Consider the following 11,396-nt stretch of genomic DNA (forward strand, 5'->3'; position numbering starts at 1 on the left):
AACTTAAGCCTAGGAAGATAAGTTGAAAGTCTTTTAATAAATAATGATGCCAGTATAAAAGCTCTTTTTTCACTTCCTTAAGGTATTCTTGGTCATATTCACTTTATCACTATGTCAGAATAGTCTTTTACATTTCAATGGGTTAGTGATCTCCTTGGTATGATTTTTTCTCTCTTTATTAATATTATTGTTCATCCATCCATGCTATAATTCTTCCTCTAAGCCTCGTTACTTTTCAATGGACTTTCATTGGGGTATTCATCTGTTTCTCTTTACTCATGCTTCATAAATGTTCAATCCTATATACAATCATCCCTTCCAAAATGTGACTTTCCTCTTGGCAATTTCAATATAACATTGGTCAGTATAGGAAATTAAATGGGAATTTATTTGTAGTATTGCAGAAGCTGCAGGTTTCACACAAAGACCAGCAAATGACAAAAAAAGTTTAGAAACTCAGAAATGTAAAAAATATATAGTATTGTATAAAATCAATTTGCTTAAAATTTTAATACCATGATAATTTGAATGTATTCTCTGTTATGAAGAGAGAGCCAAAAAATTTATGTGAATTTTCCAGATTTTAAGGGGCAGCACACTCCTAAACTTTACAATGTGGAAGGGAAAACTGTACTATTTTGTTTTTGTTTTTAACTTGACATTATGATTTCATCAGTGACTATTTTGAGGCTAGTAGTATCCTCCATGATTTTAACCTCTATTTTTTTTGGGGGGGGAGGGAGGGCTAACCTTTCATACCTTGTAAAAAGATCCCTTAAAATTTTCAAGACTGCGACACTTTGAGTAGTCTTGCCTTGGCAGTCTACCTGCTTTTCCTAATGTCTTCTTTTTTTTCCCCAGAAAAGTTTTCATTTTATTTCCCCCTAATTTTTAAAAACAGATTTTAATAGATCCTTTATTCCTCATAACTCTGTCTTTGCTTCAAGAGATACATTTAAAACCTAATTTTATTGTTGTTTTTCTTTTCTGTTACATTCCTTTTTGATACCCTTCTTACCCCTCCTATTCCCTTTGAGCTATGCCTTAAAGATTTAAAAAGAAACAAAAAAGTCATTCAGTAAAACTCGCTGACCTTGTTCAAAGGTAGATGTAAATCTTCATACTCATAGTTCTCCCCTTCTACATCTCTGGCATCATTTTCATTCTCTCCATTCACATAACCATTGCACTAATTTAGAGCCCTCATTAATTGATGAGATATTTCAATAGCTTCTTAATTGATCCAACTCCCTCAAGCTTTTCCACTCACTCCAATTTATCTTCTGCAGAGTTGCAAAAGTACTTTTCCTCAAGAACAGGTTGGATCATGTCATTCTTCTATTCAGCTAATTCCAATAACTTCTTAGTACTTATAGGATCAAATACAGAATATACTCTCCTGAGCATTTAAAGCTATTCACAATCTGTTCCCATCTTACCTTGTCAGTTTTATTATACTTTATTCATCCTCATAATCCAATTTACTGGCTTCCTCATTGTTCCTCATAGAAAACACTTCATTTCTTCTCTCCATGACTTTGTACTTTCCCCCATGCCTAGAATTCATTTTGTCTTTACCTCCTTTATTTAGTATATCAGGTTTCCTTGGAGGACAAGTTTATATGCTGCCTTCTATAAGAAGTCTTTTTGCTCTCTCCCTACACTTTTTTGATCCTTCCATCAAACTCAGTTATCTTGTATTTTGTTCTTTTTTAACATTCATTTTTGTATTTTGATGCAAATCCTTTCTCCAGCTCTTTAGCTACTTTACCTATGTGAAGTCATGTAAAACAAAATTCTATGTTAGCCATGTTGCAGAAAAGCAGTAAGAATAAATTGAAGAAAATATATACATACATACTTATGTTTCAGTTTGCACTTGGAGTTTATCAGTTTTTTGGAGATAGAGTTTTCTTTATGACTCCTTTGGAGTTATCTTGGATCACTATATTGATTAGGATAGGTAAGTCTTTCACATTTGGTTATCATTACAATATTGCTGTTACTATGTATAGTGATCTCTTTGTTATGCTCACTTCACATTGCATCAACACATATAAATCTTTCCAAGTTTTTCTGAAAACATCCAGCTCATAATTTCTTATAATACAATAGTATTTCATTGCAATCTTATACAACTTGTTCAGCCATTTCCTGATTGATGGGCATCACCTGAATTTATAATTTTTTGGCACCACAAAGAAACCTTCTATAAAATTTTGCACATGCAGAGTCCTTTCCCTTTTCCTCTAGTCTTCTTGGGATACAGATCTGGAAGTGGTACTGCTGGTTCAGAGTATGCATAGTTTTACAGCCCTTTGGGCATAGGTCTACATTGTTCTTCAGAATGGTTGAGTCAGTTCACAAATTTTATCAACAGTGAATTTGTATATCTACTTTTTCACATCTTTCTCTCTCCCCCCAAATTTGTTATTTTCATTTTCTGTCATGTTAGCAAATCTGATAAATATGAAGTGGTACCTCTGAGTTGTTTTATTGCATTTCTCATTAGAAAATTTCTTTCGGGGATAGGCGGCCAAGCGGGCCGGGCAGCGATGGCGGAGGCTGGCGGTGACGATGGCCGCTGCGTCTGGCTCAGTGCCGATAGGGCGCAGGCACTGCTGGCCCATGTGGACACGCTGCTCTTCGACTGCGACGGCGTGCTGTGGCGAGGGGAGACCGCCGTGCCCGGCGCGCCCGAGGCTTTGACCGCGCTGCGGGCCCGGGGCAAGCGGCTGGGCTTCGTGACCAACAACAGTAGCAAAACCCGCGAGGCCTACGCCGAGAAGCTGAAGTGCCTGGACTTTGGCGGTCCCGCGGGGCCCGGCGCCGGTCTCGAGGTGTTTGGCACGGCCTACTGCGCCGCCCTCTACCTCCGGCAGCACCTGGAGGGCGGCGGGGTCCCGGCCAAGGCCTATGTGCTGGGCAGTCCGGCCCTGGCCGCCGAGCTGGAGGCCGTGGGCATCTCGAGCGTGGGCGTAGGGCCCGAGCCCTTGCAGGGCGCCGGTCCCGGGGACTGGCTAGCAGAGCCCTTGGAGCCTGGCGTGGGCGCAGTGATGGTGGGCTTCGACCCCCACTTCAGCTACGCGAAGCTGACCAAGGCAGTACGCTACCTCCAACAACCGGGCTGCCTCCTCGTGGGCACCAACATGGACAACCGACTCCCGTTGGAGGGTGGAAGCTACATTGCTGGTACTGGCTGTCTGGTCCAAGCGGTGGAGATGGCTGCCCAGCGGCAGGCAGAGATCATAGGTAAGCCCAGCAGATTCATCTTCGATTGTGTGGCCAAGGAGTTCGGCCTCAACCCAGACCGCACCGTCATGGTGGGAGACCGTCTAGACACAGACATCCTCCTGGGGGTTACCTGTGGCCTCAAGACCATCTTGACTCTTACCGGGGTCTCCAGTCTGGAGGATGTGAAAGGCAACCAGCAAAGTGACTGTTCTAGGAACAAAATGGTTCCTGATTTCTATGTCGACAGCATAGCCGACCTTATACCAGCTCTTGAAGATTAGAGAGTTACAGTGTCTTTAATCTCCAAAATAAAAAATAAAAAATCAGTTACCTTAATTAATGGGTGGGCTTGAGCATGTACTCATCTAGATGAGTACAAAGAATGTATTGGAATTTAAAAAATCTTAGTTTGTAAACTTTGCAATTGAGCTGCGGAGGGGGGTCGAGCAGAGGGGATGATTTTGTTTACAAATTTCCTCTATTTTAAGATGCACTTTGAAAAGGAGCGAAACATTGTAGTGGCTCCTGACTGTATTTTGTTGGGAGGGAGGGCCCACCACAATGCCTGCCTCCCAGGGATTCAGCTAACTTCAGAGTTGTAACTGAAGCTGCAGAGTTAGGGAAGGGAGAGTATTTCAGACTTGTGTTTAAATTTATCTTTCAGAAATATCTGAAATTCAAAGTTTATTCAGGGATAAGCCTTTTTTTCAGGCAGGGAGGTGGGGCTATTTTGTGACTTCTGAGAACTGATAGAAACCAAACTAGGACGGGCTTCACCACCTTTTTGTCCTTGGCAAGCCTCTTCTTAGAGGCCTTTGCCTTAGCGTTACCAAGACTTGGGGAAAGAGAAGGGCACATTCCCATTTGGAAACCCTTCATTAAGGTTCTGTCCCCATTTCTTACCCCTCCCCTTTCAATTCAACTGCACTCTGATTGATGTCACAAATGGGCATTTGTTGCATTTCAAACTCGGGGCCCTTGGGCCTTGCTTTGCCTCCATCCAGATATAGCTGCAAAATCTCAGGATAACTCAGAAGGCCTGAGGATGTCTTAATCCATCTTCAATATTTATTTAAAATATTAAATGAAGTATATTATATAGAACAGTTTTATGAAGTGCGTGCTAGAGAGAATGTAAATGGTGTCCACTTTACCCAGTCTCCTTATTTTAGTACCGCTTTAGTTAACTGAAAGTGGGTATTGGTACCAAAAACTTATTTTTTTACTTTTGAACAACTTTGTAAAGTGGTGGAATTAAATCTTAATGTATTACTTGCTTCATGTCCTAGGAAGAATATTTTAAGGGATTTCAAATACTTGCTTAGGACATGTGCTGGCAGTGCTTCTGTGGGTGGTGAAAGAACTTCAGGGTCTCCTTTAGGCAGGCCAGACTTCTGACTCTCATTGTAAAGAGAAGCTTAGAGCCCTGACAAAGGTGCCTCATCTGAAGGAACAATCTGTATAACTGCACCTGTGTCTGGTAGTGGGAACTAGCCAGGGAGGGTGGGGTCTTTGTAAGCAGAAGGCCAAAGCAGTGCAAGGCTGTACGGAGCTTTGCAGTCTTTTCTTATGAGACACAAGATACACACGCATACCACCTGGGGGTTTAGATGCCAGGAGTGTAAATTTGTTACTTGCCCTAAACAAGGGCAATGGAGAGATACTTAGGTGCCTATAGAAGTTTGAAATATGCACCACCATTTGGAGCTTCCTTTGGAGGCTGAAAGGGCATCCTTTGGCTTCTGATCCTTCCCTGGGCCATAGGGTACCTCCTCAGTGTGGAAATATGGTTTTGTACTAGAAAAAGCAGAATCCTGATTAAAAAAAAAAACTCTCCAAACAGTGTTAATGGGTTTGCACAGCATGATGGTAGGACTTCACAGGAAAATTCACACTTGAAATATACCCACGGATGGATGTTCCCATAAGCAATAAATACACAGGACTTACACCTGTCTCTTCAGCTTCTTCCACAGTCTCAGCTACAGGCAGTAAGTAGGTACTGTTCTTTGGCACTGTCAGCTATGTCTGTCATGCATCCCAGTTTCCTCTCCATGTGATTTACAGAAAGTAAATCTTTTTGTGGTTCAAAAGTATGGCTTTGCCAAATCAGGTCAAGGATTCTTAACAATATTAAAGAGTGTTACAACCCAAAATGTAAAGTAGAGGAAGTAGGTATATCATATTGCCTGTTTGGGTTAGTTTTCTAGGTCAAAAGTCTCAGACCCTTGGTTGTCCTACCTGCCATGGAACTGTACTGGTAAAATGTTTGTGAACCTTTCATGCCCTTTGGGGCTCATCCCACTGTATTTACCTGAATTCGTATTAAACTTACAAACCTGCTCAGAAAAAAAAAAAAGAAAGAAAATTTCTTTCATTTGACTATTGAAAGCTTTGATTTCTTTTATAAAGGTTATACCCTTTATCAACTCAAGAATGACTCTTATTTTTACAAATCTGGTTCAGTTCCCCATATATTTGAGTAATGAGGTATTTTTTTTTTTTTTTGGCTGTAAAATTCTCCCTGCCCAAACCCTGTTTCCTGATTTCCTTCTAATTTTTTTTTTTGCATTGTTTTTGTTTTTGGAAAAACTTTTAAATTTTATGTAAACAAAATTTTTTTCCATTTTACTTACTGTGATATGTTCTATCTCTTGTTTGATCATAAATTTTTCCCTTCACCATGGATATAACAGGTAATTTTTTTTCATGTTCTCCTAATTTGCTTATGATATTATTCTTTATGACTAAATCACATATCCACTTTGATCTTATCTTGATACATGATATGAAATATCAGTTTATGCTTAGTTTCTTCTCTCCAATTTTCTTAGCCATTTTGTAAAATTGTGAGTTCTTGTCCCAATAGCTATAACCTTTGGTTTATCAAACCCTATGTTACTGTGGCTATTTATTTTTTTGCATTGTGTACCTAATCAACTACTTTATTTCTTGGTAAGTATCAAGTTATTTTGATGATTACTTCACTTTTTGTTGTGGTAGTTGTTGATTCTCTTAATATTTTTGAACTTTTGATTGTCCTAGTAAATTTTTTTTCTAGCTCAATAAATTAATTCTTAAGTAGTTTGATTGGCATGACACTAAATAAATTAATTTAGATAGAGTTGTCAATTCCATTACATTGGTTTGGTCTACCCACAAGCAATTAATATTTCTCTGATATTTTAGTTCTGTCGTTATTTGTGTGAAGAGCATTGTGACTTGACAGGGAGACTCCCAAATATTTTATATTTTGTGGCAGTATATGTTAAATGGAATTTTTTCTATCCTTTCCTGCTGTTTGATTCTGTTGGTAATATATAGAAATGTGATGATTTATGTGGATTTATTTCTTCTCCTGAAATTTTGCAGAAGTTATTCATTGTTTCAACTAAGTTTTTAAATAATGCTCCAGGATTCTCTAAATATACCATCACATGATCTGCAGAGTGATAGTTTAGTTTCCTCATTGACTATTCTAATTTCTTATTTTTTTCTTGTTCTGCTGCTATAACTCATATTTCTAGTACAATATTAAATAATAGTGGTGATCACAGACATTCTTGCTTTACTCCTGATCTTATTGGGGAGGCTTTTAGTTTATCCTCATTATAAATAATGTTTTCTCTGGGTTTTAAATAATAATGCTTTTTATCAAGAAAAGACCCATTTGTTTCCATGCTTTCTGTGTCGTTTTTTTTTTTTAAATTGGATATGTGTTACCTTGTTAAGAGCCTTTTCTATATCGGTTGATTTAATTATATGATTTCTGGGTTTTTTTTTTTTGTTGTTGTTGTTGTTATTGACATGGTCGGTTACGCCCTAACATCTTCTTAAATGCTATCACTATAACATTAAATAGCTTGTTGTGAAACAATAATGTCCAAATGTGCTGGTTGCCTTATCATTGATGATGGAAATGGATTAATATGGAAATGCTGAAAAATTGGTTCCATTTTCTAGGTGCTTTCCTACTGCCACCTTGATTTTCAACTGGTTTGGGGATAATAAACCTCAGGGAACACATCAAAGTTTTTATAACTAGTTTTTGACTTCATTGTTTTTGTTCTTTCATGAATTAATGAAATCTTCTTCCCATACTTTTAAAAAAGTGTTTTAATTCTTAAGACATTTATAGTGTTTCAGGATCATATCCTAAATTGATGTTGCCTTTGCAATATGTTGTTATATCTCTCTGCTGAAAAAGATCAAAGTTTTGCTAAGAAAGGACATGTTTGTGCTCTTTTGTGATACTTGATGTTATGATTGCTTTACAAAAAAAGTGTTCACAAACAATATCAATATCTATGTCTTTTTCTATTTCCTAAGTTTTATTACATCATCATCATCATCATTATTATTATATTTTAGAATTAAACACATTTGAATAGACCAATATGGAGATATTGCAAATATATGTAATGTTTTCCCCTAATTATATTTTCTTCTGAGATGATGTTGATTTTAATTTTGTTCTCTTTAGTTGATGGTCAGATTGCCCATGATCAAGTGACTTTGAAATAAAGTCCATGTCAGTAACTGATAATTTCTATCCTGTTTAAAACAAATTAACATTTTATAGTTTTGTTTATTGTTTGCATGTTCAGAGGCTTCTGATATCTTGAAATGTTTGTGACATGAACTTGAAGTCTCTAAATAATCTGGTAAATATTGATTTCTTTTGCAGGACTTTGTCAAATTCTTCCATAAATGTTTGCTTCATTTTTTTTTGTGAGGATCTTGATGGATTTTTGTTTATGCTTTCCACAAACATTGCTAAAGAAAATGACCAAGCATATCATGTATTTTATCATTGTTGTTTTTGGGAAGAATGATGAAATCAATTCTGCTAAGTCCTTTGGTTTCAAGTTTCTAAAGATAATCTATGAGACATCCTGACATTTATCTGCAGTTTCCATTTGTATTCTGTTTTCATCTAGCACAGGAATTAATTTAGTTAATTTTGATGTGATTAAGTATTCCCAATAGTATATTGATTTTACCATTCCCAGCAAGGGATTTTAAGAGATAAAAACATAGCTTTCTGAGATATTGCTAACTATTAGTTTCATTGATGATACATAAACTGATGGTATTGCAATCTCCCACATACTTACATACAAGGATACAAACAGCTGTGCTAATCTGTTTTCCTAGACCACCAAAGTGATACATGTTGTTTTCTGAGAGATTACACAGCACACATACACTATAGTTCCAGGATACCAGTTTTTCCCATAGCAAAGATTGGTAATGAATAACTCTAGGAATTAGGATTAACACTTTTTAAATTTAGGAGGGTAAAGAGCCAAGAAGTCTTTTAAAATGGGTCAGTGCAAAGTAAGCAGAACCCAGACACCATTTGGATACATCAATGAGTAAGATGGGTAAGGATAAACATAAAGACTGAAAAAAATTCTTTGCTACCTTAGTAAATACCTGAGGCTGAATTTAAACTTTAATTTCTTGACTAGATTCAGCATTGTATCTACTGTACTACCTAGTTGCTTTTAACCACTTAACATCCATTTACTTTGACAAAAAAGTATTTTCAAGGATATAATAATAACAAAAGCAAAACAGTCCCCATTCCACCCCTAACACTCCATCTCTTGGGAAAGTAAGATCAAAAATAGTTTGCTTTCTACAAATCATTGATCCTAACAAACATATCAAAATTTGACATTGCTGCCCAGTAAGTTCCCATCTCAGCTAATGCAGGGCTGAGTTCCAAAAATCATATATATATATTATATATATATATATATATATATATATATATATATATATATATATATATATATATAATGTGTCCCTCCCTTCTCCTTCTGGGGAAGGGATCTAGTTTGGGTAAATTGTATAAGAATTATTGGTCCTTGTATAAGGATGTCATATTTAAAGAACTAGTAATTATGTTAATGTTTAAAGATGTCATAAATTTCTCTCTCTCTCTCTCTCTCTCTCTCCCGCACTCTCACTTTCTCTCTTCTTCTCCCTCTGTGTGTGTATACATGTGCCTGTATGTGTTTTAGTACCCTCTGTTCCCCCTTTTTAAAATTTGACCACTGTCACTGAAGAGATAGAAAGGGACAATAGAAAACTGAAGGCCATTTTGTACTTTAATTTGTTTAATAAGTTTCTATAGCCAAATCACTCATCTAATGATTTGTCCGTCTTTTTGGTGATTTTATTGTCCATGATCAACTAGGTTGGTCTTGAATATTAGACATTTTACAGGAATGTATTCAAAGCTTTCACATTACAGTGGAATCTAATTATGCTTCAAGAATAAATAGCCTTCAAATGTAGCCTTCAAGAATCTAGTGTTACTCTTATTGTGAGTCAGCATCAAATTAGGACTTTGTGAAACAGTTGGTATGGCTATGGGTCTTATCTTCCCTTCTGGAACACTGTATACATCTCTAGATATTACTATCCTGCTGCTCTACCATATGTGTTTTTCCATTACCTTACGACTGAATCCTTCTATACATGTCTCATTGTATTGGAATGTGAGCCCCTTGAGAGCAAGAACTGTGTTGCTTTTCTATTTGTCTTTCCACTACTTATCCCAGTTCTTTGCTCATACTAAACATTTAAAAATGCTTTTTAATTCATTCATTCATTTAAAGAGAGAGTATTAAGAGGCACATCAATTCTCTGAGAGCCTTCACAGCTGTGTATCATAACATCAGAAGGAGTTAAAGGGCAGCTTTTGCTGACACAGGTGTTGCGAACTGGGAATGAGATAAATTGGAGGCAGAGGGAAGAGGAGAGAGGTCAAACAATGCAATGGACTCTCAGTTAGAGAGGTCAGGGAACAACAACTGCCTCTCAGTCTCCTTGTATCATCCTCTAACAAGAGAAGATCCATTCTGCAGGTCTGGGCTGTGTCTTCAGCAGCCACTGTCAGGTACCTTCTTGTATGCCAACACCTACTGTAGTTCAACAAAAGAGAAAGAAAAAGATGTAATAAGGGAATGGCTCATGTGCAGTAAGCATCAGCAACCATGACTGATATAAATTCCCCATGTGGAAAAGACTGAGGAGTCTATTTCAGGGATCATATTGATAATATATAATGCCATTGCCTGTGAAGATGCTGGCATTTGATAGAGATTCAGGCATTGGTTCTGGTTGGGTAAAAATTTGATAAATAATGGTCTTTTAAATTGGCTATGGAGACATTCAAAAGACTTAAGCTGGCTTTAGCCATTCCCTTCTGCTGCCCTTTGGTGATCTGGCTGAATCACTGATGAATTTAGGGAGAGACAATGCTACAAGCATAGATGCTTTGGACCCTTCCTACTAAAACTGAAATATGACCCTCAGAAATGTGCCTCAGTCCTTGATCTAAATGTTGATTCTTTTCTGTATGAAGTGAATATATTGAAGATTTAGAGGGTACCCTAATTTCACAGTATTTTTGTGTTTAGGCATCCTATCATTTTGGAATCCAATTATTCCACCAGATCAGCATTCATGTTCTGAAAATTAAGGAGTAACTTTTGGGACTCAATCCTGTTTTCACTGAGGTGGGAAGTCATTAGGCAGCAATGCTGAATTTTGATATAAGTTTGGTGGGATCAAATCACATTTGAGAGTACTTGCCCAAAAGACTATAATAGTGAAATAGGGAGAGACCCTTAAGTGTTGGGGGGGATGTTTTTGCATTTAAATCCTTGAAATAAATATCCCATTGTCAAATATAATAGCTAAAAAGTGGTTAGAAGCAACGAGGTGGCACATTGGATGGGCCTGGTGTCAGGGAAATTATTTAAATCAGCTTTAGTAAATTACTAGCTTTGTGACCATGGGTAAGTCATTTAATCCCTATTTTCCTTAATTTCCTCAATTGAAAAATGAGGATAATAATTACCAACTCACAAGTTTGTTGTGAGAATCAAATGAGATGATATTTGTAAAGCACTTAGCTCAGTGCCAGGTGCTATATAAATGCTTGCTCTCCTATATCTAAACTGAACTGAGGTGCTTCTCACTGGCACTATGTGTGGGGTTGTAAACTGGTTACCTTATAGAAAAGACACATTGAAGCATACTCTAGAATGTAGCAGGACTTACTCTGAAAGAATGAGGCCATATCTTATTTTATACAATGTAATACAGCCACAGAGGCGAGAACAAGAAGCTTGGGTGGCAAC

General features: G+C 37.2%; 1 protein-coding gene across 1 annotated transcript; it reads left to right on the forward strand.

The window, feature by feature from the left end:
* Positions 1–2,555: 2,555 nt before the first annotated feature.
* LOC127539855 (glycerol-3-phosphate phosphatase-like) lies at positions 2,556–3,560 on the forward strand. Its single transcript, XM_051964248.1, has one exon. It carries the CDS (start codon positions 2,556–2,558, stop codon positions 3,513–3,515), a length of 960 nt encoding a protein of 319 aa, XP_051820208.1. The 3' UTR covers positions 3,516–3,560.
* The last annotated feature ends 7,836 nt before the right edge of the window (positions 3,561–11,396 follow it).

The sequence above is a fragment of the Antechinus flavipes genome, chromosome 6, assembly GCF_016432865.1.
Source record: "Antechinus flavipes isolate AdamAnt ecotype Samford, QLD, Australia chromosome 6, AdamAnt_v2, whole genome shotgun sequence".
Taxonomy (NCBI): Eukaryota; Metazoa; Chordata; class Mammalia; order Dasyuromorphia; family Dasyuridae; genus Antechinus; species Antechinus flavipes.